The following is a 26283-nucleotide window of genomic DNA, read 5'->3' as shown; positions in this document are numbered from 1 at the left end:
TGTTATTGTTCACAATCTGGTCACGCACCTGCTGATGAATCAACTTGATTTGCTCTTATCTCTCTCCCCTTCGGCGCAAAAATGCTTGGTTGCAAGTAATGGCTAGATCCAACGGAGTGAACGGGTTACGGCCATAGACTACAAAAAATGGACTCCTCCCAGTGGACCTGTGGGCGACCTATTGTAAGCAATTTTCGCTTGTGGCAGGATCACATCCCACTGACGTGGGTTATTACCAACGAGGCTACGGAGGAGATTACCAAGGCTGTGATTTGTAACCTCCGTCTTGCGATGCACGTTTGCCCGCCTCTGATACACAATGTTATTGTTCACAATCTGGTCACGCACCTGCTGATGAATCAACTTGATTTGCTCTGATCTCTCTCCCCTTCGGCGCAAAAATGCTTGGTTGCAGGTAATGGCGCTAGATCCAACGGAGTGAACGGGTTACGACCATAGACTACAAAAAATGGACTCCTCCCAGTGGACCTGTGGGTTAACCTATTGTAAGCAAATTCCGCTTGTGGCAGGATCACATCCCACTGACGTGGGTTATTACCAACGAGGCTACGGAGGAGATTACCAAGGCTGCGATTTGTAACCTCCGTCTGCCATCACTTTGCGGGTGATACGCGCTATTGAAATGAAGACGCGAACCCAATCGCTTCCAAAGTGTTCTCCAAAAGTGCCCCACGAATTTGACATCACGATCAGAAGTTAAGGACTTAGGCACACCATGCAATTTCACTATTTCAGCAAAGTAAAGACGAGCAATTTGACTAGCATCATATGTGACAACCCGAAATTTCCATTCTGAACAAACCATATCAAGTCAATAGAAGTTAGAATCAGTTACAGTGAAATTCCAAACTTTGGGTATAAATTTGACAGTTTTTCAGGATTTACACTTAAGGAGATATCAGGAGAGTGGATGCACTAGGGTTTTGTGCAACACTGTTATTCTAAAACTCTAGGATATTAGGTTTCAATTCCGGAATAAAAATATTTTCTGCCAAAAATCCCAGGACTATATATAGAAATCTGAACCATATTCATTCATTAGTTACATTTTCAACTAGAGAAAAGCCAAATTCTCTCTCTCGGATCTTCGGGTTTTTATCCCAAATCGTGAGTACTTCTATTTAGTTGTAATATATAGCTTAGATTGTGCCTAATAACATCAAAATTGGATCAAAACCCTAAGATTTGAGAGTTTACCGCCCAAGAACACTTGGAGAGTAAACTCTCTTATAAGTGCCAAAGTGTGCCCAAAGTCCCTCAAAGCCTTGGAACTCAACCTAGGAACTACCATTACATGTTTAGACCACAAAACAATTAAGAATCAAGGCTAGAAGTGAGTTCACGGCCAAGGAAGTTCTTGGGCCGTGAACTCCATTTTTATGTGCCAAAATGCCCTAAAAGCCTTCCTTAAGCCAAGAGACTAATTTAGACATGTTCCCTAATGTGTTTATAGCCAAGAAATCATAAGGAATCACAAGGACAAAGGAGTTTACGGCCAAGACAAGTTCTTGGGCCGTAAACCCCTATAAATGGGGCAAATGACACCCTAACTCCTTCCTTATGCCTAGAACCCAGCTTAGATCATATCCTTGAAGTGTTAAGGACCTTAATCATCCAAGAAACCATGTTCCCATAGAATTTACGGCCGTAAGCTCATAAGGATTGGTCCTTAGGCCGTAAACTCTATAAAGGGGTGATATTCTGCCCCTAATGTTTCTACATGGCTAGAACTTATCATAGAACAAATCACCAATGAGCTAGGAACCTCAAAACATCAAATGGTACTCCTTACCATGAGTTTACGGCCGTAAACTCATGGGGGAGTGGTCCCAAGGCCGTAAACTCCAACACACATGGTCTTTAGACCATAAACTTCCGTATGAGGTCTTGCACTCCTTTGTTGCAACTCCTTTAGCCTCCTAACACTTGACCAAAGTGTTTTCCTCGCATTAGGATGTTTATACATGTTTAATTGGTGTTATAATCACTAATTGTTTATATACATATGTCTTCATATGTAATTAGGACCATTGTGTGTGTCTAAAGTCTTCACTTGACACCTAGCAGTCCTACCTCTTCAGTTCATCCGTATCACCCACAACATGTGAGTTCATACCCCTTAATTAATGTTTTAACTGTTTTTAAATGTTTTATGGGGGAGGGGGGATACAAGTAGAATTATGCTAATTATTATATCAATCACATGTGATTAATAAGCAGCATGCAAATGATTGGCTACTCATTAGCCGTTTTACCAAACAAGTTTCCTTCAAATGTTTTTCATAAACACTTTATGTGTTTAAAACTCCTTATTACACTGTACCTTTTACTTTGTATGTTTCATTTCAAACTTATTTACAATTGTGTTTCAAACAAATGTTTCTTTATACTTAAACTATTTTATCAAACCCATGCCTTCAAACCGTTTTATAGATTGACATCAAGTCGATCTTTTCTTAGATAATAATTATGTTCAAAGGTTTTACAAAACTTACTTTATACTTTTATATTATAAATTGCATGCCTATATATGTATATTTATATGAGGAATGTTTAAATGACTTAGGAAGGCTATCCACCCTATTTCCTTTTCGCGCTTGAGATGTGGTCTGGTGGGATATCGGGTACCCATCCGAAGGCCGTTTAAATATTAGTTATATATCATGTGTACATATATAGTCATAAAGGTCCTTCCAGTTCATCCACTGCCCTTGGGTAGCAAGGGTATACATCCATGTCCATACGTACCAGTTAGATTACTAGTAAACTACCATATGGGTAGTTTAGGAAGATACTAGAACTATTACAAGAACGCGATATCATACAATGAGTCAGTTCATTCATGAGTCAATACTTGCTAGATAGAGAGAACATACATTACAGCTAGAACATTACAGTACATTACTATACTATTACATAGATATGTTTACATGATTACACTTACATGAGTACAATTACATGATCACATTTACATGAGTACAATTACATGATCACACTTACATGAGTACGCTTACATATACATAGGACAGACGTCACTAGGTGCTATAGCATGGAACAAGTTCATGATCTAACTATACCGATGAATCACAACGCAATTGTGATAGTTATATCGAGTATACATGATCATAGTAATGTGGATGCTCACGGCTTGCATACATGCAGCGGTCGTGGGTAGGTCCCAAAATCCCTTTGACAGGGGAGCGTTTAGCCTGGGATCTAGCCATCACATTATACCTTATCCCTCAAATAAGGCAATTGAGTACCGATGTAGTTATTTATTTCAAATGCTACAGTACTTAGAAGAATTACTCTAGACTTTAGGTAATTAGTACGGTTGTAGTTCGACACTACACCATAGTACTATTTCATTTTCCCATTACGTTCACTTCGTGAACATTCACACGACGCACGGTAATGTAGAAACTATCTTTTTGGTTAATGATAGTCAGACTTGGGAAAATACACACTCTTACAAGAGACACACACAGACACTAGATGCCTGTGTAGAAGGCTACATATAGATCAGTTAAGTCTTGGTAGACGACTCCCTGTTATAATAGTAGGAATCATAGGGATTTCTAGGGTTTTTCAAACGTCTATAGTTGTTTTACAAACATTTTCATACTTACAATTCATATACACTTTTAATACTTACAGTTCATATACATTTTTAATACTTACAATCCATACACATACAAATACTTACTTACAAATTAAGACACTAAAATACTTATGATCTCACCAGCTTTAAAGCTGATACTCTCTTTCAAAATAACTTGTATCCTCAGGTCAACCATAGACAGGTACCGATGCAAGGTTTAGGGAAGATGGTGCTCGTTCAAGACGCATCTTTCATTTTGATTTATTATTTAGTGTCTATTATAATTTGACAGAACACTTGTATTAAAATTATATTATTAATGCAATGGATGATGTTGTTGCTTGTTTACTACTTTTCATTGTTGTGATACTGTACATGATGTCCTTCGCCCCAGAACGTTTCCGTCGTTCTTGGTTTTGGGGCGTGACATCATATGTCTTGGCAGATGGAACGAAATGTGCCATTTTAGAGAACCGATCAACCACAACCATAGTTGAGTCTTTTTGGTGCTGTGTGCGAGGGAGACCAACAACAAAATCCAGACTAACATTTTCCCACGGTCCCTCCGGGACTGGCAGAGGAGTGTAGAGGTCCGCGTTTGAATGTTGCGACTTGGCCACATGGCAACTTCGACACCTTTCAATTATACGTGAAATATCAGTAACCATTTTGGGCCAAAAAAAAAAACGTTCCTGCACTAACTTGACTGTTTTATCTCTTCCAAAATGCCCGACTAACCCTCCCTGGTGACTTTCTAAGATTATCGCATCCCTTAGTGAACACTTTGGAACACACAACTGATGTTTTTTAAATAAGAACCCATCATTTATTGAGTAGTTCTTAACCGATACCCCTGCAGTTTCATGACACTGTTTCCACACATCTGAAAAGTCCGGATCATCAAGATAAAGACCACGAAAGACTTCAAATCCCTCTACTTGGATCTGTAACGACGTGAGCATCAATCTTCGTCGACTAAGCGCATCAGCGACAGTGTTGCTCGTCCCTGCTTTGTGACGGATGACAAAGGAAAAAGCTTGAAGATACTCCACCCACTTAGCATGTCTTGGGTTGAGCTTATGTTGACCATTAATAAACCGGAGGGTTTGGTGGTCTGAATACAGAATAAACTCACCAGGTAAGAGGTAGTGGCGCCAATACTCGAGGCTTCTAATAATCGCATAAAATTCTTTATCATACGTGCTGTACTTTTGTCTTGCTTCATTTAGTTTTTCACTAAAAAAAAGAAATGGGTCGACTGTTTTGGCTCAGGACACCGCCGACTCCCACTCCTGACGCATCATATTCTACTTGAAAAGTACTATGAAAATTCGGTAATGCTAACACAGGGGCCTGAGTGACCTTTTTTTTTCAATTCTTCAAAGGCACGATTAGCTGCGGTCGTCCAAATGAATTGACTTCCCTTGATGAAGTCGGTAATAGGGGCAACTATGGAGCTAAACTTTCGAATAAACCTACGATAAAATGAAGCCAACCCATGAAAGCTTCTAACCTCATGAACAGATGTAGGTGTGGGCCAAGTTGTGATAGCTTCTACCTTAGACTCATCCATGCGTATGCCATTTCCTGAAACTATATAGCCTAAAAAAAGAACTTCAGGTGACAAAAATTGACATTTAGTGCGGTTTGCAAATAGCTTTTGGTCTTGCAAGATAGAAAAAACTTCTCGTAAGTGTCGAAGATGTTGACCCACATCATTGCTAAACACCAAGATATCATCAAAGTAGACTACAACACAGTGACTGATGAGGGTTTTAAACACATGATTCATCAAGCGCATGAACGTACTAGGGGCGTTTGAGAGGCCAAATGGCATGACCATCCACTCGTAAAGCCCATCACGTGTCTTAAAGGTTGTTTTCCACTCATCCTCGGGGCGCATTCTAATATGGTGATAACCACTACAAAGGTCGGTTTTAGAAAAGATTGACGTGCCATGTAACTGGTCAAGAAGGTCCTCAAAACGGGGTATAGGGAAGCGGTACTTGATACTGATTTTATTTACGGCCCGACTATCAATGCACATCCGATAGGTACCTCCTTGTTTAGGTACTAATAATGCAGGGACAACACAAGGACTCATGCTTTCCCGAATAAGCCCTTTTTCAAGAAGCTCGGTCACCTGTCTATGTAACTCCTCAAACTCCTTCAGATTCATCCTGTACGCTGGTTTATTTGGTATGATTGCACCGGGGACAAAGTCTATGCAGTGTTGGATTTCTCTCATGAGTGGTAATCCGGCGGGTATTTCATCAGGAAACACATCTTGGAATTCTGTAAGAAGAGGTTGAACCGCAAGTGGTGTCTCTGTACGAAGTTTATTTTGTTCTACGATCAAGAGAGCATACATAATCGGGGGTGTAGTGTGTTGGGTAAAGTCGAGGAAGGCCGATTTTGTTAGGATGAGGGCTTCGGTTCCCGTCTCTCGGGTGTCGAGGGGTACTAGCGTGACATTAATCCCATCTTTTCTAAACGAATACGTATTTTTGAAACCGTCATGTTTTGTACGTCGATCATATTGCCAAGGTCGCCCCAATAATACGTGGCATGCATCCATGGGGATTACCTCACACCACACTTCATTAGAATACTTATTCCCGATGGAGAATTGTACAAGACACCGTTGACTAACCTTGACAACATTCCCTTTCTTCAGCCAAGTCAACTGATAAGGATCTGGATGTGGCTCTACTGGTAGTGCTAGTTTTTCCACCATACTCAGGGCTACCATGTTCTCGCAACTACCCCCGTCAATGATGAGAGTACATACTTTACCCTTGGTTGTGCATTTTGTGCGAAAGATGTTGTTAGGAAGCCATAAAGTGTCGTCAATTGTAGAGGTAGGTGTAACATTAAGAACTCGCTGGGCTACCAAAGCTTCACCCTTGTCTGGATAAATGATCTTGCTTCTCTCTTCTTCTTCTTCTTCGTCTTCTTCGTTTTCAGTGTCAAACGTGGGTTGTAAGTCTTCAGTGAGCGTAACAAGTTGCTGATTAGGAGAATCTCGTGCGAAATGACCTATTCCTTGGCATTTGAAACAACGATTTAATCTGGTGGTGTGAGTCGTAGAAGATGTAGCTGGTCCACGGGTACCTTCAACCTTTCTTGGGCTGGGCTTACTTCCACTCGCAGGTGAGAAATTTGATGGAGATCGAACAACATCGGTTTTGGTGGTTCCCCATTTAGAGCCAACACTTTTGTTTTTCCCTTTGAGTTGTTTCTCAACCTTTAAGGCTAGACTACACACATCGGTGAGGGTCTAATATGGCTGGAGTTGCACCAAATCAGAGATCCCAGGCCTTAACGCACCCAAGAAACGGGCAATAACCTGCTCCTCTTGTTATTCGGTTCCACACCGCATTCGTAATCTGTCAAATTCGTTAATGAATCCTTCAACGGTAGACGCCCGTTGGGACAAGCTATGGTACTCCAAGAAGACCTCTTGTCGATGGTTTGTTGGAAGAAACTTCTCGCACAACAGTTTCTTCATTTTGTCCCATGTCTCAACTTTCGATCTTCCTTCCTGAACCCTCGTCTTCCTGACATGATTCCACCATAACGAAACATATTTTCTAAGTTTAAGGGCCACGAGTTTTACCTTCAGATTATCGGGAATGTCCTTTAACTCAAAAACGCGTTCAACTGTGCTCAGCCAATCGATAAACTCGTCTACTTGAGCTCTCCTATCAAAATCGGGAATTTCAATCTTGACCCCAAGGTTACGAATTTGGTCAGTCGCTTGTGTCTCTCGACAAGGTCGTCTCCGACCAAATGGGTTGCCAAACCCCGCACCATCATCCCAGATTCTAGTGTCCGTCTCTGTCTCCTCAACACGTTCTTCCTGTTGCAATTCCAAGTCCCGGACTCGTTGCTGTAGCCGTGCAATTTCCTCAATGTCACGTGGATCTCGCAAATTGTCTTCATTGCCTCTATTGGCGTTTCTACGGGGCTGTTGTCGAGGTCCTCGTCCGTTGTTTGCCATAGATAACTTCTGAGCTCTAGGCTCTGATACCAACTGATGCCTATTTCTAATGACTAGCAAGAGACAAGAAAAATCAAGCAAAGTTTTCCCAGGAGGGTAAATTCATTCCAGAAAGAATCATTAAAATCTGAGTCGTGTTTTTCTTCTAATCCAAAGATAAATACCAAGGAAAGAAATAAAAAAAACTCCTAAAACCTAGGTAACAAACAACGAGATAAGCATAGGTCCTTAAAACTCAAAACAAGATAAACCTTCAACTTTAATTACTAAATTAGCCTTAGCTAAATCGGCTGGGGTCCGATTTACCAAGGACTCCACGGGTCAAACCCGGTCATCGCCATCAGAAACAAGTGAAGGGTGATTATCTATTTAAATTGTCATTCAAAGTTTATTTTTCACTCTTGATAGATGTGTGTGATTTGATGGTTGTTACCGGGTAATGTATGGAGGTTAGATGGTAATTAAGTTAAAAAACATAATAAAATATCTATATGTTCAAGAATCATTGTGTAATGATATTTTAAATAATAGTAATATCCATTAATTCCACAGTAATTTTCAGAAAAGTCTCAATATTTTGGTTATCGAGTAATTTTAAAAAATATCATAATATTTTGAGCAAACTAACGAAAAATGACAAAATACCGGCTAAATCTTTGAAACCGGGTAAAAAGGGTTTTTTTTCGAAGTTTTAGACGGTATTCTATGTTTTTCTGTAAACAAAAATTAGTTTGAAACTTTTTCATAAATTAAATTAAAATTATAGGACTTTTCTGGAGATTTCCTTATATTTTTATCAGTTACAACTTGTATTTGTACGATGATTGTGTTGGAGTGTTAACCTTCCCTTTTCCTTCCTTGTTTCCTTGTTTTGACAGGAGAAGTTTCCTTGTTTGACGGAAAGAAGTGTAAGTGTGGCTTTGCTTATGATGAAACTTGGAAGAAACATAGAAGCTGTCTTTATTTATTTATTTATTTGTATTTATTTATTTGTATTTTGTAGATTGAATAGACGTATTTGGTTGAATTTGGGTATATATTGATGTATATTCATGCTATATCTATGTATGTATTTTGAGTTTGTTACATAACTTGTATATTACATGTATATAAATCTAAACTCATACGTTAGGAATGTAAAATTTATATATATATATATATATATATATATATATATATATATATATATATATATATATATATATATATATATATATATATATATATATATATATATATGGGAAAATCTTAGAAAAACCCAACATATTTTCACCAAATGCTTAAAAAAACCACTATATTATTTTTTAGTACACTAAAATCCTTATATTTTCTAAAATTCTTATTTAAGGTTTTCTGAGCTTAGAAAAACCTACTCTCTTTTCATGAAAGGATTCAAAAAACCATTATATTATTTTTTTAGTGCATTTAAATCCTCATATTTTTAAAAAAAATTTCAATCTTATGAATTGTAACAATAGAAATGTTACAAATCGAGTACCTAATATTTTTGGATATCTAGGATTTACCGAGCTCAATGCCTTAAATGATACATTTTAAAAAATATAAGGGTTTTAACATACAAAAAAATAATATAGTGGTTTTTTTAAGACTTTGATGAAAATATGTTGGGCTTTTATAAGATTATCCCTATATATATATATATATATATATATATATATATATATATATATATATATATATATATATATATATATATATATATATATATATATATAGGGATAATCTTATAAAAACCCAACATATATATATATATATATATATATATATATATATATATATATATATATATATATATATATATATATATATATATATTGTTGTTATATAAGATTTAATTATATAACATATTTACATTGTGATTATACTATTAATATGGATTCTTTTGAAGTTGCATACTACACCAAAAATATATATACATTTATAGTGGCCTTGCCAATATGTATATCTTATAAACATTTTCACAAAAATAGCTACAATATATTTTTGTATATATGTATTTATCGTGATGTATACCTCGATTCTCGTGTCCTCGTAGAGGTTCATATAAATTTTTTAAACATGTCTGCTTAATTTTCAGGTTGTGGTGATTCTAAAAATGCAAACGGGATTGAGTTTTTTTTATACTGATCTTTGTAAAAAGATGTTTAAAGTTTCGCATTTAATTAAGCTGAAAACGTATGATTTTCGACTTTTATAAATATTTATTATAAAAATATTTCAAATATGAAATTAAATATTAGGCTATAGCCTGAGTCCAAAAATGCTTTCGGAATCTCTATTTGAGGTGTGCATGTTTCTCAATTGATAGAAACGGTTTTAGTGGTTTTTAAGAAATCAGTATTATACTGGTTTTGGATTTTTAAAACGGTCGTATCTTTTGCATACGATCTCTGTTTTGGACGTTCTTTATATTTTTGGAATTAGGGAAATATGTACAACGAGACTAGAATGTTTGTATTGCTCACAACTGCTTAACACAGATTTTCAGTTTTTCACATGCATTCCTATGGTTGTCGTTTGAGCAGTTTGATTGGTTTATCAATTTACACATTTGGAAGAAAAATACCATCTGGTATCTTATAATAGTTGAAATAACTCATTTACTTTATATTAGATGTTCCAAAACTCAATGATTCAAACTACAAGGAGACTTATTATGAACTTGACCGTTCATAGTCTTTGACCAAAATTCTAGGATGTCACAATATTAGTTTATATGATTAGGCTAATTTCTTGCAATTGTTGATATGAATTATCTTGACTTATGTGTTTAACTAGATCATAGATAAATTACTTGATAAATTTTTGTTAGTTAAAATGTTGATCTTAATGATTTTAGTGACCTCCATAACTTATCCTCAAGTTATGAAAAATGAAAAGTCTCATCCATTAAAATAACATTAAACTCATAAGTTATGAATTCCAAGAGTCATCAAAAGATAGTTGTCAAAATTCTTATGATAGTTGTTAGTTTATATGTTAAGCTAATTACTTGTATCATTTGATTTGAAACTATTTTGCCTTATTAGTTAGTTTAGATCATGATTAAAAAAAATTATATGATAATTTTCCTTATTAGAGTTAATCTAAATGTTTTTAAATGAGTTCTATAACTTGACCTCAAGTTGTGGAACATGAAAAGTCTTATCATAAATGTTTTAAATGAACTCCATAACTTGTCCTCAAGTTATGGAAAATCAAGAGTCTTTTCATAAAACCAACATTAACTCATAAGTTATGGAAATTAAGACTTTTGAAAAGATTCAAAACTTGTCCTCAAGTTTTGGAATTTGTAAAGTCTCACAACTGAAACATTTAATCCCAATCCTTAGAGTTTTAAAAGTTAAAATTCAATCCTTATACGTTATAATATTATAATTTTAATGATATATATATATATATATATATATATATATATATAAGACAAGTTAGTCTTACCGTTAGTGGGCCTCATTCACGAATCTGGTCTATAAAGGGGTATAAGGTTACTGCTTATAAAATGGCAGTTTGATGGGTATCCACTCTCACCCACCGCCTCCTTGACTGGTGGAGGGTCGTTAGCTGAACGGGTAGGATAAGACATTAATTCTTGTTAAAAGTCTAAACATAAATATAAAGTAACTAAACTTTTATTAAAATTATCAATGTTAGTTACTTTAGGAAAATATGAAAATGGTGCTAATCCATGAAATTACACTTTGCACGTTTTTAAGTTGTAAGAGGAGCGTATGTGGTTAACCGACACACTAATCTGGGACTAACAATCTGTGGCAAAGGGTTTCTTGATGTTAATCATAGATCAATGGAGTGTGTGTGGTTAACCGCACATTGATAAGGTGATTTGTAACATTGAGTATACCAAGCTAATTTGCATGGTTATTCACACCAAGTTCGAAGACTTGAAAAGTTCAAGGTCACTCAAGCCTTATTGGCTAGTAAACACCAAGATGGAAGGTCTGTGTATGAACATGTCTTGGATATGATGTCACACATTGACGAGCTAGAAATGTTGGGTGTCATTTGCACAAGGAAGTTGGTTGTTGACTGGGTTCTTCAGTCACTTCCCGAGTTGTATAGTCAGTTTGTTAAAGATTACTATATGACAGACCGCGATGTGACCCTTACTGATCTTACCTATTCGCTTATTGCTGCTGACTCTACAATGATTTGGCGTACTGGTAAAGCAAATTTGATTAGAAGATCTACTTCCCAAACTCCCATGGACATTGACAATGGAAACATTAGAAGTCCAAAAAAGACTTCTCTTTCCAAAGGAAAAGGGAAAGGCTAAGTCTGAGATTGTCCCATGTACCATTCCAAAAGAATCTATTTGCTTCTATTGCAAAGAGAAGGGACATTGGTTGCGAAGCTACCCTGACTACCTTAGAGATCTAAGAGATGGTAAAGTCAAAATGTATGACTCTGCTTCAGGTAAGTACACTATCTAACTCTATTAAGTTCCTATTTGGAGATTCTTAATACATGATGTGATAAGATTACATTTTGATGCTTTGTAATATTGAAGAAAAGAAAGGAAGCTTAAAGAAAAAGCATGATGAGTCTAATCACGAAGAGATGGATTTCAATCGCATGGTTCGATGATCAGATTTTTGAGCTGCTGCTTAGGAGTTATGATAGATTACTTTGAAATATGTAGTAATATAGTTTTCATTTGTAATTGCATTGTAAGGAAAAGTTTTTCTGCATCTTTTATAAATAAATAAAATTTTGATTTTTTATCTTATTTATATTTCCTTGCAATGGTACATGTGAAAATTGATGTTTGTATTTTTTTAGCAATATGGATTTGATTCTTTCATTTATGGTAGTGTCTAAATTAACCAAATAAGGAAATATTCTCATCACCCAAGTTTCAATTTGACAGAAACTTGGGATCATGCAACTTGTATTCTATGATCAATGAGAAACTTCATCTTTGGGAAATTATGCTTAATTCCTTGTTCACATACAGAGGTGAGTTAAGTGAAGGACTAGGGGATGGTACACTTGGTTGTCCGCTGGTCAGGTCCACCACAGAGAACAATAAGACTATTCGTTATGGTTTACTAAAGTTAGTAAATATGGTTATGCTTACAAGATTAAGTATAATTCTAAGTCATTGAAAGGTCTCAATGTATAGCAGAATGAATAAGAAGAATCAAAGTCGGTAGAAAGATAAAAGTTTCTCCAATCTGAAAAGATGGGAGAGTACTTGAGTATCGTGTTTTATGATCATCTTAATGATTATGAAAAAACATATCACAATTTGATCCTCTAAGGATGCCTTAGTGCATTTGTTTGGCTAAGAAGAGGAATCATGAACTGTTGAAATGGTTAAATCTTTTAAAATGAATCATACTTCGTTCCAAAATCAAATCTTAGAGTTACACTCCAAGATTGTATATTGAGTGACATATCAGCAAATGTAGAGTAAAATGTTTTCTACTCTTGTACATTTGAAATTGGTAAGTTGTGATGTTTTGGATAAAACAAAGACCAACTAAGACCAATTGTGTGAAGTGTTTGTCTTGATAAGAAACCACACTAACTCTTGAATATTTGTTTGTCAAGTAATGCTTATTGGCAAAGAGAATCTTATATGTCAAGAGGTTAGTGGGAGTCTTAAAGGTCTTGAAATGTTTCAAGAACTAATCAACAGTAAACTTATTGTTAATCACTAGCACACGACTTGAGGTTTGTAACCTATCATGTTGACATATTCTTGTTTTTGTGGCCATTCCAGTTAAAGTTAACTATGCATGTGAGTTCTATGAGTTCTCAATTGTTTGCATAACAAACTGGAAGCAATGGCAGACCATTGTGCTGCCAGGTGGCAAGAAATTAAGATTGAACAAGTTCAGTCCATATGAGTTTGGATTTATCACTAACAATGTCTTAAGATTATGGTTATGACAAATTCACATGGATAGGAACACATACACCATAAAAAATCTAAGTGTCATAAGGTTTCTCTCCAATTCATGAAAATGGTTGTGAGGACACACTTTCACTAAGTAGATTTTAAAGAGTTAGCAATTGTGATATTTGCATTCTCAAATTCGATTATAACTACGACATCCCTCTTCATAGATCAAATTGTGAGAAATAGAAAAAGGTCTAAACATTTAAGACTTATTGCTTTACGTTCTAAAATTGTTTAGACACACATATGAACTTTCTAATAAAAGGTGTGTGAGCTTAGATAAAGGCTTATCGAAGCATCTCGTGTCAGAAATCTAAACTTTGGTAAGAAAGTCAATAAAGTATTGATTTCCAGAAGTCTAGTTGATTTTTGGATTTATGTCACAGCTAGTGGGAGCATAAATGTTATGCAAGTAACAAAATAATTGTTAAGCTAGTGGGAGCATAATTATTATGGTAATTGTTGCAAGTTATCAATGTTAATTATAAAAAAAAAAGTTTTCAATTCGCAAAGTTGCAGGGTTGAAAAGTTGTTTTGCTAAAATTATGGTAGAGGAACTTATACTTCCTTCAAATTATAAAAATTTAGATTGAGATTTTAATCAAATTTTGTCAAAGATTTATATGAATACCATGTTGAAATACTTCAACATTGGAAATTATATATATATATATATATATATATATATATATATATATATATATATATATATATAAATATTATAGCAAAAGACTGGTCAAGTATCATGTCTTTATGTAAAACATTATGAATCATATCACATATGCTTCGGGTATAGGATCGATTGCATGTGCTATAGTATTCATGTGTTCTAATTTTCCAAATACATACGACATTAAGAGGGAAAAAGGACTAGAACTGGATATGACTAAAGTTATTAAACAATTGCTAAGAATAATCCAAGGTTCGCAAAAGATTGGTTGCTTATGGATAGTTGGAAATATAGTAATGGATGGACCATATTGACATTATTATGAATAGACAGGATTCTATTAACAATGAGTTGTCATATGGAAAATATGGAAAATTTTCCATAATGGGAGTTGGATATCAAGAATCTATGAGAAAGTTAGAAACTTTTATGCAAGAAGGAATGTGCTTTGAATATGAGACTTCGGATACATGGAATTTTCTTGTAACAATCTCCAATGGAAAGTTTTGTAATTGAAAAAGTCTCTGTGACTTGTTTACATAGTCATTACAAAAGGATCACTACATATAAGTTTAGAATCTAAAAAATTATAGTAAGTGGCAAGAACTTGGTATTTGGAATTGTGAAATGAGAATCGTTGGAAATATTTACAATTGATCTATCACAAAGTAAGAATCGTAGGTAAACATAGTGTGCATGCTTGGGGCATGGGATAGCTATTGTTTTAATTCAAGTATTAGTTTATTAATCGAAACAATATACAATGAATAATGTGTAATCAATATGCTGATTAAATAAAAGGTGTTTTATTTATTCTCAAAAGTTTTAGGGCCATATAGGATTAGTATTATTCTTGTGTTTCACTCATGTTTTGACTTCCCGAATAATAAGATTATTCAAACCATCCACATTCGATCATACTTTATAAGTAGGTAATGAGGCTAGACTATCATGAGTTGGCTTGCAGATTGTATAAGGCATTAGACATAGAAAAAGTTTGCTACACCATTTGTGAGTACTCTTGAAATAAGATTTCAGTATTGGATTAACCCATGCTCACCTGAATCACTTCATTGAGTTTATCACGACTGATTGTGAGACGATAATATCATATAATCTTCAAACTAAGATATATGAGTTGTTGACTACGAGTTGGTTTTGCATTGATGAAAAAAAAATGCACCAATAAGTTGATGTTATAAAGCGTATCATTGTGCATGACTTAATGAGTAGTTAGTACAAGCATATAATGTCGAAGTTTATCTATTCCTTTTATCCTAAGACGATTAAAAGCGATATCTTGGGCCCCTCGATGATTCTGTTTTAACTATGTGTTGGGCCCGGTTAGAACTAAATTGATGTGTTCAGTTATGTTCTATGTCAGACGAATCGGTAATCGGGAAACAAATTGCAGAACAATAAGTATGACTATGTTCCATGTATTTGTCCGCATAGATATCTTGAGAACAGAGGAATAAGCATGACTATGTTCTATGTCGACGCGTCACTGACTAGTTAAGAGTTCGACAACGGCTTTTGAAAGCTACGGTTGCTAAGTCGGATCCTGAAGTTGCATTGGCAGTTATAGTTATTAGACTAATCCAAGTGGGATACTATTAGATTTGGTGTCTAAGCCTATAACTATACCTGGGATGTACTTAACCTGATTGTAGCATGTTCCTTTTGGGTTGCCTTCATCAGTGCAATTTGATAGGATGGACTTTTGAGAATACGGTCATTGATGATTTATTAATATATTACAAGTATAATATATTAATATGAAATCATATTATTTAATTAGTATTGATCAAGAATTAATTTGGAATTAATTTTGTGATAAAAAAAGAATAATTAAATATATGGGGATTGATTATGTCAATTAATGATTCTTATAGGGTGGGCTATTGATCTAAGGTTATTTAGGATGGGCTAAACCAATGAGATAGTCCATGGTTAGTACATGGAGGTTTAACCTATGGAGCCTAAGTAATATGAAAGGCCATTAGGGTTTGCAAGGTGTAACCCTAGCATTTGTCACACTATAAAAGCACACGCCTAGAGCCAAAATTAGTTACTCCATTCATTCTAGTAGAGTGATATTGATTTTGTGCAAAGGACCTTATTCTCTCTAGCCTCTTCTTGCATTTGGTGTTTGCGACACATTAGAGGCATCACACTTGAGGTGCTCAAGCTTTCAAAGGCCAAGAACTACACGTCCAACTAAGAGGTAACTTAATAAACTAGTTGTTTTGTTAAATTGTTAACTTGTATGCTAGTTAGGATGTATAATTTGGAAAATTGAAAATACATGTATAATTAGAGAAAACATATATCTAAAGCATCTAGGGTTTCATGTGCACCATAGGAGTGCTATAGTGCCCAAAACCCAACATATACTTCTTGTAAGATACTTATATTTATAAAAGTCTACTTTTAGTTCAGAGCGCTTCGGCCCCATAGTGTTTATAGTTGTATATCTTGTAAGGTTTGATATACATAGTTCACTATAAACAATGCTCTAATACCAATCTGTCACACCCCCAAACCAGAACGGTGGAAGCGTTCGGGGGCGGAGGACGTCATGTACAATATCACAACAATTGTATAATAGTAATCAAAGCAAACACAACCACTACATTGATAAAGTATTGTATTTACATCTGTTCATAATATAGTTTGTATGACATAAAGAGTGTATAACAAAAGTGTAAAAGACGAGACCCTATAAAGCTCCGTCTTCTCAAAATCCTGCGGGTGTACCTGTCTATTGATTTCTTGAAAATACAAGTGATTGTGAAAGTGTATCAACATTTATGCTGGTGAGTTCATAAGTGTGTCTTAGTGATGGAAAACTTGTCTTTGTACTTTGAAATTACTAGTATGATTCTCCAGAAAATCCATAATTCTCTATAGTGAATGTGATGTAGTCATGTATGTTCGTTGTAAATGTGTACTGTATTAGTGTACCCTGTACTAGAAAATAATGTACTATAACTAGATTTATATGAAAGCCCTCGTCTGAAAGCCTAGAATACCACCATCTGTAGTGTAAAGTAGTGTGCTGTAGTTTCATTTTATTTTAAATAAAACCTTTGAAGTAGTGTTAATCCCGTAAACAAATATTTTAGTTATACTGTTGTGAGTTTCATATAAACCTTCTTGATATGACTTCGCGACCTTTACGACATTCTTCAGGCGTCGAAATGTTATGACATGTGTCACCCCAGGCCTATCGGCCTAACTGTTGCAAGCAGCTCAGGTGCGGGATTGTCAGTCCTGTATAGATCTATACACAAATTCACGCTCTCCCTCCAGGAGACTCTGGTTGTAATTCATAGGATATGAACCGGTACCTTGATGGGTACCCCGAAGTAGTGCCTCACAACCATGTATTAACTACTTTATGTGTAGTGTAGTAGTATTCTCTTGTACTTAATACTGTATGTATTACCTAGTAATAGTGTACTTATTAATGTAAAATAATTATACTCAAATAATTATATAGTAGTGTATCCTTGAATCATTGTAATAGAGTAGTGTTCTTGAATTTGTAAGGTAGTGTAGTGTCTTCCAAACTATACCTATTATAGTTTAAATGTATGTCTTATTCTGTGTATTCTACTTAGCAAAATAGTGTAGTAGTTCGCTAACTATACCAAATATAGTTTAAATTTAATGTCCGGTAATGTACTGGTACTTTTGCAATTAAATGTATGTGTAAAGTAGTAGTCAAAAAACTTGTAATAAACACCCTCTTGCTCGACATGTTATGAAAGGATTAAAGTATAATAAATATTTCGATAAATGAATTGAAATAATTGCAAGTGGTTTGGAATGGTTTTGAAATCCTTTGAATATTAACACTAGAGTCCTTGTGTTTACTTGTATTACCCCCTTAAAGCATTGTAAAATAGTGAAAACATAGGGGTATGAACTCACCTTAAACGTGCGTTAGCTTGAATTGGCGAGTAGTAGAGATGATCCTCGGGTAAGCATACGTGCGAATAACGTTATCCTAAAAATAATTATATTCGACGTCATATTTAAATTAATAATATATTAATTTAAATAATTAGTTAAATAATATTGAAAATATTATTAAATTATGTAAGGAATACTTACAATTTATATGGAATTATTTGAAAATGTTGCAAAGTTTTTGGTTGGCAAAATAGGCTTATGGTTGGATCTATGGGTTTACGGTTAGATCTTTGTGTTCTTGAGTGAATGTATGAAGATTTGAAGATATTATGAATGTTCTTGGGGAATTGTGTATGATGTGCACAAAAGTACCTACTAGTTTTAAATTTATAACCTAACTACCTTAACTAACTAATTGCACCTGGACAGTGTACCTAGTCAAACTATAGTATAGCTTGGGGTAAGTCGGGTGTCGATCACAGGGAACGGTATTGTCTAATTAATCTACTAACTATTAAATTAACCTAATTATTAACAAGGGAATTGTTTTTACCTAATTTTGCAAGTTTAATTGAACTTAATTCTTAATACAAAATTCAATCAATTACTAAAACACTTCTGTTAGTTCAAATCCACTTTCCCTCAATGGTTAATAATTTAGCTATGACAATTACTATGGGTACCAATTAAAATAGTATTAGCAATTTAGTTCTAAATATACTAACATTAATTAATTCATGTAAGTCTATGTTTGGTCACACAATAGTTAACACATAATCACTTATTGAATAAGATTGGAGGCATGTAAGATTGATTTGATAAACACAATTATGGTCATAATATAAGTTCTCTAGCACAACCTAATTCAATGATCCAATTACTTATCTAAGATTGGTTTGATCTTAGCTCTAATAAACTAGTGTTCACTGAATTATTGGGTATTTATATTCATGTAGCTTCATATTCACTAACTACACATAACAAGAATTTTAAGCAACCAAACACTAAATCAAACATGCTAGGTTCAGTCAATCTAACACAAGCACAATACCAACAAGTAAAGTCAAATCTAATGTATTAAAACCATGAGTTCCAGCTTCATCTAGCTAACAGAAGCAGCTAGATTTAGTTGGACATACTAGCACTTAAACAAACACAAGTCATATTAAAAAGCATACTAAATGTACCAAACTATAAATCTACTTATGAACTTCTCTTCTTCTTTTGTGTTGATACCCTATTCCAGAACTTCTTTTCTTCTGCAAATCGTCTTTAGGAACCCTCCAAGGCAGCCAAAAGTCTCTCAAGTCATAATGGACAAGGATTTATATAATTTTTGATTTTTCCAATCTCACGTCGTGAGCCAATAAGGCTCACGTCATGAGTGCGAAATTAATGTATTCGACAAGGACTCTTCTTTCATCTGGTGCATATCTTCTACAATACTTCACCCACGTCGTGAGTATGTGTTTAGTTGATTTTTTTTTATTCTTCTTTCCTTCAAGCCTCCAAAGTTCCATGTTTTGTCAACTTTAGTCCATCTCTTCGAAAATGCTTCTATTTGGCTGCAAAATATAACTTAAGCCTATAAGTACCATTATTCTATGCAAATAACCAAATTATTAATAAAAATGTAAACAAATATTGCCTAAAAATATGTATAAATAAGGCAATATCAAAATACCCCACAGTTATACTTTGCTTTCCCTCAAGCAAATCTAATTATTTTTCAAATTAAACCTTTATGACCAACATCACATAGAATGATCCAACTCAAACTCGACCATTATGCCAAGACTTCAACGCGTGCATTTGTGTCTAAAAATTTTCCTAAGTAACCCCCCTCAATTCTAAATACTCACAATCCTCATAAACATGCGCCCACTTCTTTTGAACAATGCTCATTTTATGCATCCCTTCGAATCCATCCTCAGAAAATTTTCTAACCTCAAGGTATTTTTGTAAAGCTACCCAAACATACATAATCTAGAGAATTACAACTTTTAGATACCACACTATGGAGCTCTTGAATTCTTCATTTCTTTGATATTTGATATTTGATTTCTTCGAATTCACCACTTTCTTGTGTAATTCTTGGTATCTTCAACTTTTTATATTTCTTCAGAATTTTTGATCTTTGGTCTTCAAACATTGATACTTCTATAGCTCCAAAAATTTTTCAATTTTTCACATTTTGGTAATTTCTTTATCTTTTTTTACATGTACTCACTTTTTTTCTTCACTTAAAGACCTACATGCTTAAGCAGGGGCGTTTAACTTCAACCCTTATTGGTTAAAGATATAAATTTTCCTGGATACATTTCAAGTACAAGCTACTAAACATATTCCAATCCTCAAACTAAGCGAGGTTGTGTTTTTGTATGATGATTTCACTAGAATAAAGGAGGCCATAAATGTACTATAACGTATATTGGCTCAACTAAACATTTGAGCTCTCATCGGATAATCCCACACAATGCTAGCAACTTAAGTTTAAATTATCAATTTTTTATTAGATTGTTATTTCAAATCTATTTCTAAAATTTTTAAATTTACTAATTTCTAGCAATTTACCTTTTCAACCCCTACCCCACACCTATTACATACAATGCCCTCATTGTATGCATAGAAGAAATTAAAAGAACAATAAAAGGGAGAAAAAGGAACAGACTCCCCTGGGATAGCAGTGGCGAGATTGAACTCCAGTCGTGTGGATAAAATGTGCATCTCGAATATGGACTTCTTATAAATTGGAACTTGGATCTTGATCTTGCAAGATATATAAAGCACCAATAACGAATCGAAACTTCAATATTTAACAAATGAGGCATAAATCTCCAAAACGTGAAGAATAATGTGGGAAAGTATACGCCACATTCTATAGTGGAGGAAACGAGCCAAAAAAGTCTTCAAAATAACTCCAAAGAGAATGGTGGTGAAGCATGTAGAAAAGGTGAATGAAAAAAAACTGCATGTTTGTGAGAATATACGACTCAAGACGTTAGTAATAGTGTTCACGATGTGAGGCCGCTAAATATAAATTCTGAATGCTTTCGTAACCCAGATCACGACGTGAGGAATAAGGCCTCACGACGTGAAAACTGGGCAAACAAAAACAAAAACAGCCCATCCTTCTTTGTAAATGAATGAACTCCAACCAATGTCTTAATGAATTAAGACCCTTCTGATTGCATTATTTGACGAGTCTTCTAACTCTATCCTTTCTCTCGACCCACCCCACGCTTATTTCCAATTGTGGGTCTTGACTCTCGACTTTAGACTCTAAATGAAACTTGTCTAGAAGTATATGCTCTCGACTCGACTTTCCTTCCCGAGACTCCTTTAGCAAATCTGAAATATAGCAACCAAAGGAATAATAGAAGTAACATAATATCGTAACAAAAGTTTAACAATCCAAACAAGTTCATAATCAACACAACCCAAATTAAACTTAAAAAACTAATTAATCAAAATAAAAGCAAACGATCGATCATCTTCTTCATCGTTATGTGCTCCACTTGTTCCCGCTTCGTCTCCCCTTGAATGTTGACAAAAGCTCTATGTAGGAAAAATGGGGTATTGATTCCCCAAATGTGGTAGTTGCTCAAGGCCGAAATGTCGAACCATGCTCTCCATTGTACCCCCGATCCAATTAGTACTCAATGATTATTGATCAAAATATCCTGCCATATCTCCTCCATAAGGTGCTCCTCCAAAGGGTGCATTTTGATGTACCGACTGCCCTATCTCTCCTCTACCTCTAACATTCCTCCGCCGAGGCCGTGGTTGTGGTTGTGGCTCCGGTTGATCAACTTGCTGCTCGTCACCATCATCATCATCCGAATGTAGAATTCGCCAATGAGACCCATGATTCTTTACTACCCGTATTTTCTCCAAATATCCTATAGTGAACTCGTTTCCCTCCATACAAGTCAAAATGCGGGTGATGTCGGAAACGATCAAACCATAAGACCGGACAAATCGTGTGATAAAATGGCCACCACAAATGGGGCTCCCGAGGCGAGAACTCGTAGCAAATTCCGCCAAATAGCGGGCCAAGAAGTATGGAATGTTGCAGCATACTCCTGGCTGTAAAATTGACCATAAATAGAACAAGTTCATCTTTTTGACCTTGTCCCCATGAAGTTTATGGTGGATGGAAAAGGTGATAAGGCGGTGGAGTAAGTCATGGATTTGTGAGTTAATGCTGCTCTCTGGTGACACCCCATAATTAAACACTCTGGATGCAATATTGTTCCAAAAAACAACACCCGATGCTCCATTCTCATACCCTCAGGCATCCTCCCTCAGAAACATCTCAAACTCAGGAGTCATGGCTTCATGTGCCTCATATAAACCCATATGCCAAGAGAACTCCACCAAACTACATTCTCGGTATTCGTCCCCGAGACGGAAAACCAATGCTTGCTGAAAGGTAGGATCTTGGACATTTTCATGTAATGCCACAGTTGCAAAGAACTCCATACAAAGTTATTTGTACACCCTATATTGAATTCTAAACAAGTTGTGCCACCCTTTACACTTAAATGAAAATCCATTTCCCAAAAATACCTTTGTGAGATACTGGGACATCTGATCAACAAGCCCAACCTCCCTGAACCTTGCCCAATTAACTGTAGGGGCGACAACAATCTCACGGTTGTAAAGCCACCCCACCCGATTGTTGCACCGTGTCAAAATATCCCGAGGAAAATTTGTTGGGAAAATGTAAAATGGGTGCAAACTAGCCACCCTTATTGGAACCTCTCTTCTTGGACCCATTTCTGCAAAACAAAACAACAAACAACCACAAAACAAAAATCCAAGACATTATGAGTAAACAGAAAATTGTTTTGATGGTGCTAGGATTCACGTCGTGAGTTCGTCAACCAGGGTAAGAATCGGTCAAAGCAGTTTCCGAATCGGCCAAAAATTTCAATGGGGTTTATTCATATGTTAAATCTAAGCACAATACAACAACATATAAAGAATGCACTAATTACCAAACCCTATCCCTAAATGCAACTTATTAAAGAAATATTATCCATGAGAACTAAGTATTATTACCTTAAATTGGAAGATTACGTAAGCAAAAAGAGACTAAGAGTTGGAATTAGCCGCAATTGGTAAGATGGGGGGACCAGAAGAGAGCCTCACTTCGTGAAGAATAAACTATGTGTTTGCTCAAAGGAATCTGTTTCTTATTTGTGGTCCCGTGACCTTTTCAACATTCACGTCGTGAATTCCTACGATTCAGGCCGTGAGTTCTCGTGGACTGAAAAGTTGGGCCATTCAAATAATGAACAAATAGGCTAGGAAATTGGTCCATTCTAATTTATACTTAATGGGCTAGAGCATGTATTGGACTAATTAGCAAATTTACGTAAGTTTTCCTTTACTCACGTCATGAGTCCTAAAGGATTCACGTCATGAGTACTTTCTGGCACATAATTTACTAATAAATCCCATATTTCATTAACTATATTTCATAATTTTTTCCACTTAATTTTAGGGACCCCACACTCAGTGTTTTATTATGCATAAAATGTTGTAGATGATATGATCAATTTTCCTAGAAAATTAAAAATGCAAAAACTCAAAAGAAAAGAAAATCTAAACCAAACTCGGGTTGCCTCCCGAGAAGCGCATCTTTTTGATGCAGTCATGAGCCGGACTCCGTGCTTCCTACGTTGAGCTATTAAAGGAGTCCACCAGCTGCACCTTCTGTTCTTTCCATCGCCTCTTGTACGCTTGAACTCATCTAATGTACGCCTTCTTTGAATTCTCTTTTTTAGCTTTTACATTATCTACATCGAGCTTGCATTTGATCCCTTTAGTCTCTAATTTTTCATCACTCTTATTAAGCTCCATAGGAATATTTTCTTCCTTCACCACTGGATTCGTCTTCTTGGAAGTAGCCTCGTCTTCATCACTCAACAATTCATCGCTTTCCTCACTCATGAAAGTTGTTCGTTTTCTGTGGGTAATGACTTAAACGAATAACGTGACGGATGCTCTCGGTTTGGTGCGTTTGGCTTGGTGAATTGTCTTGATTTCTTCCTCCATGAGCTTTTCCAATTCTTCAAGATCATTATCTTTATCCATATTGAACACCTCTTCAACATCATCTCCTTGAAATCAATCTTGTATTCCAAAATCTTCGTCATCATTACCAACCCTCAATGTGAGCTTGGATTCACTAACATCTACTAAAGCCCTAGTAGTATTTAGTAGAGGGCGACCAAGAATGATTAAGACATTTACATCCTCCTTCATATCCATAAGCACAAAGTCAACCAGGAAAACAAATTTCCCAATTTTAACAAGGATGTCTTCTACGATTCCCCTTGGGTGCGTCACCGAACGATTGGCCATGTGGATGGTCATCTTTGTAGCCTTCATTTTCTGAATATTCAGCTTTTGATAGAATGAGTATGGAATCAAGTTTATGCTAGCCCCATAATCGGCTAAAGCATAAGTCTTCAAACTGTTTCCACAATCACATGGAAGAGTGAGGCGTCCAGGATCTCCCATCTTCTTAGGTATTTCCCCCAATACAACTCTTGAGCTTTTTTCACTAAGAATAACTTTGGAGTTCTTCTTTAATTGCTGATGAGTGTCTATAAGGTTTTGAAGGAACTTAGCACATTCTGGAATTTAGATAGTGACTCAATAAAAGGAGTATTAATAGGAATACCCTTTACTTGCTTGATAAACTCCAGATGTTCCCTTTCTAGTGGGTTGAGATTAGCTCGATACGGGAATGGTAAAGGCGGTTTATAAGGCAGAACATTTACAAAAAATTTCTGTTCAGACTTAGCCCACGACGTGAGCATATCGGGCTCACGTCGTGAGTCTGGTACTTCAGCAACATTTTTGATTTGAATCTTTGACTTCTTTGGCTTTGATCCGAATGGCTTTGGTTCCACCTCTAGTGCTTCTAGGAACTCAGAGATGGCCTCTTCTTCAGTATCAATCACCATTACATGGGAATGAGTCTTCTTTTCGGGAAATTAGGTGGATAATTTGTTGCTCACCAAAGTAGTTAGTTGACCAACTTGGACTTCTAAATTATGAATCGATGCTTGATGATTTCTTAATAAGGCTTGCTGGTCAATCATCATTGCTTGCTGTTCTTTCATCATTTTCATGTGTTCCTTTAGCACTACATTAGTATCATCATGCCGTTTCTCGGAGACCTCCATAAATCGAGTCAAAATATTTTCCAAGTCTACTTTCTTCTCAACTGGTGGTTACTCTTTTTGGTAGAAGCCTCGGCCTGTCCGCTTATATTTTTCTTCCTTTTGCTTATTGTACTCATCATATGGAAGCCACTCTTTCTTTAGTTTTCTCCAATCCTCATCAAATTTATCCCCACTCGAGTAGCAAACTTGACCCTTTTTATACCCGTTATCATCTAAGTTGTAATCCTTGGTCAAGTGTGGACCATTACACCTTTCAGATCCAAATCTTATTGCATGAATTGATTGGTCCATTTGGGTCAATCTCCGGTCCTTATTATTCAACATCACCATCATAGCAGCCATCTCTTCAGAATGCGCACCTCTACTACCTTTAACTCTATCGTGTCTTGGGTTGTGGTACTCACGGGAATGCTTCATGAACTCTTCAATTAGCACCTTGATCTTGTTAGGATTCTTCTTCGTGAGAGGGCCTTGCGAATCAAGGAGTTGGCTAGTCATGACATTGACCCCATCATAGAAAATAGACATCTCTTGTTGAATATTAAGGTCATGTTGACGACAATTCCTTAACAATCATTTGTAACGCTCCCATGCCTCATATAGTGACTACCCCAGTTGTTGCTCAAATTTGGCTAATACCTTCTTGAGTTTTGCTATCTTGGATGGTGGGCAAAATTGGTCTAGAAAGTGCTCACGCATTTGAGCCCAAGGAGTGATTGTACCAGGTGGGAGTGCTTTCAACTAGTCTTTTGCAGCTCCTTTGAAAGTAACTGGAGCATCCTCAGCAAGACAATATCTATATTAACATTTAGGACTTTGAAATAGTCAGGAATGTTGTTGACCTCATCTAGATGTTTGAAAGCGTCCTCATGATCCTTTCCATAAAACGTAATATCCTTTAATGCATTAAGGATGTGG

General features: G+C 35.7%; 2 protein-coding genes and 1 non-coding gene across 3 annotated transcripts; 1 reads left to right on the top strand and 2 right to left on the bottom strand.

The window, feature by feature from the left end:
• Positions 1-4943: 4943 nt before the first annotated feature.
• LOC111919588 (uncharacterized) lies at positions 4944-7625 on the bottom strand. Its single transcript, XM_023915161.1, has 2 exons — positions 7000-7625; positions 4944-6882 (listed from the first exon to the last, which is right to left on the bottom strand). Exons 1-2 carry the CDS (start codon positions 7623-7625, stop codon positions 4944-4946), a joined length of 2565 nt encoding a protein of 854 aa, XP_023770929.1.
• A 16673-nt stretch (positions 7626-24298) lies between these two features.
• On the bottom strand, positions 24299-25143 carry LOC111919587 (uncharacterized). The gene is made up of 2 exons (XM_023915160.1): positions 24858-25143; positions 24299-24810 (listed from the first exon to the last, which is right to left on the bottom strand). The coding sequence occupies exons 1-2, from the start codon at positions 25141-25143 to the stop codon at positions 24299-24301; spliced, it is 798 nt and encodes a 265-aa protein (XP_023770928.1).
• Positions 25144-25909: 766 nt separating this feature from the next.
• LOC111919595 (small nucleolar RNA R71) lies at positions 25910-26016 on the top strand. Its single transcript, XR_002859548.1, has one exon. It is a non-coding gene; the product is annotated as a small nucleolar RNA R71 (small nucleolar RNA).
• Positions 26017-26283: the final 267 nt, after the last annotated feature.

This window comes from Lactuca sativa, chromosome 4 (genome assembly GCF_002870075.4).
Source record: "Lactuca sativa cultivar Salinas chromosome 4, Lsat_Salinas_v11, whole genome shotgun sequence".
Taxonomy (NCBI): Eukaryota; Viridiplantae; Streptophyta; class Magnoliopsida; order Asterales; family Asteraceae; genus Lactuca; species Lactuca sativa.
The sequence above is the reverse complement of the archived record's forward strand: the minus strand, read 5'-3'. Positions and strand labels throughout refer to the sequence as shown.

Bases quoted from the DNA above. Each gene is read 5' to 3' on its own strand.
- LOC111919588 (XM_023915161.1), bottom strand. From the start codon at position 7,625: ATGGCAAACAACGGACGAGGACCTCGACAACAGCCCCGTAGAAACGCC. The intron at 6,883-6,999 runs GTGTGGAACCGA...CGATGTGTGTAG, and splicing joins TTTGACAGATTACGAATGCG to TCTAGCCTTAAAGGTTGAGA.
- LOC111919587 (XM_023915160.1), bottom strand. From the start codon at position 25,143: ATGGTGATTGATACTGAAGAAGAGGCCATCTCTGAGTTCCTAGAAGCA. The intron at 24,811-24,857 runs GTATTCCTATTA...TCTAAATTCCAG, and splicing joins GTTTATCAAGCAAGTAAAGG to AATGTGCTAAGTTCCTTCAA.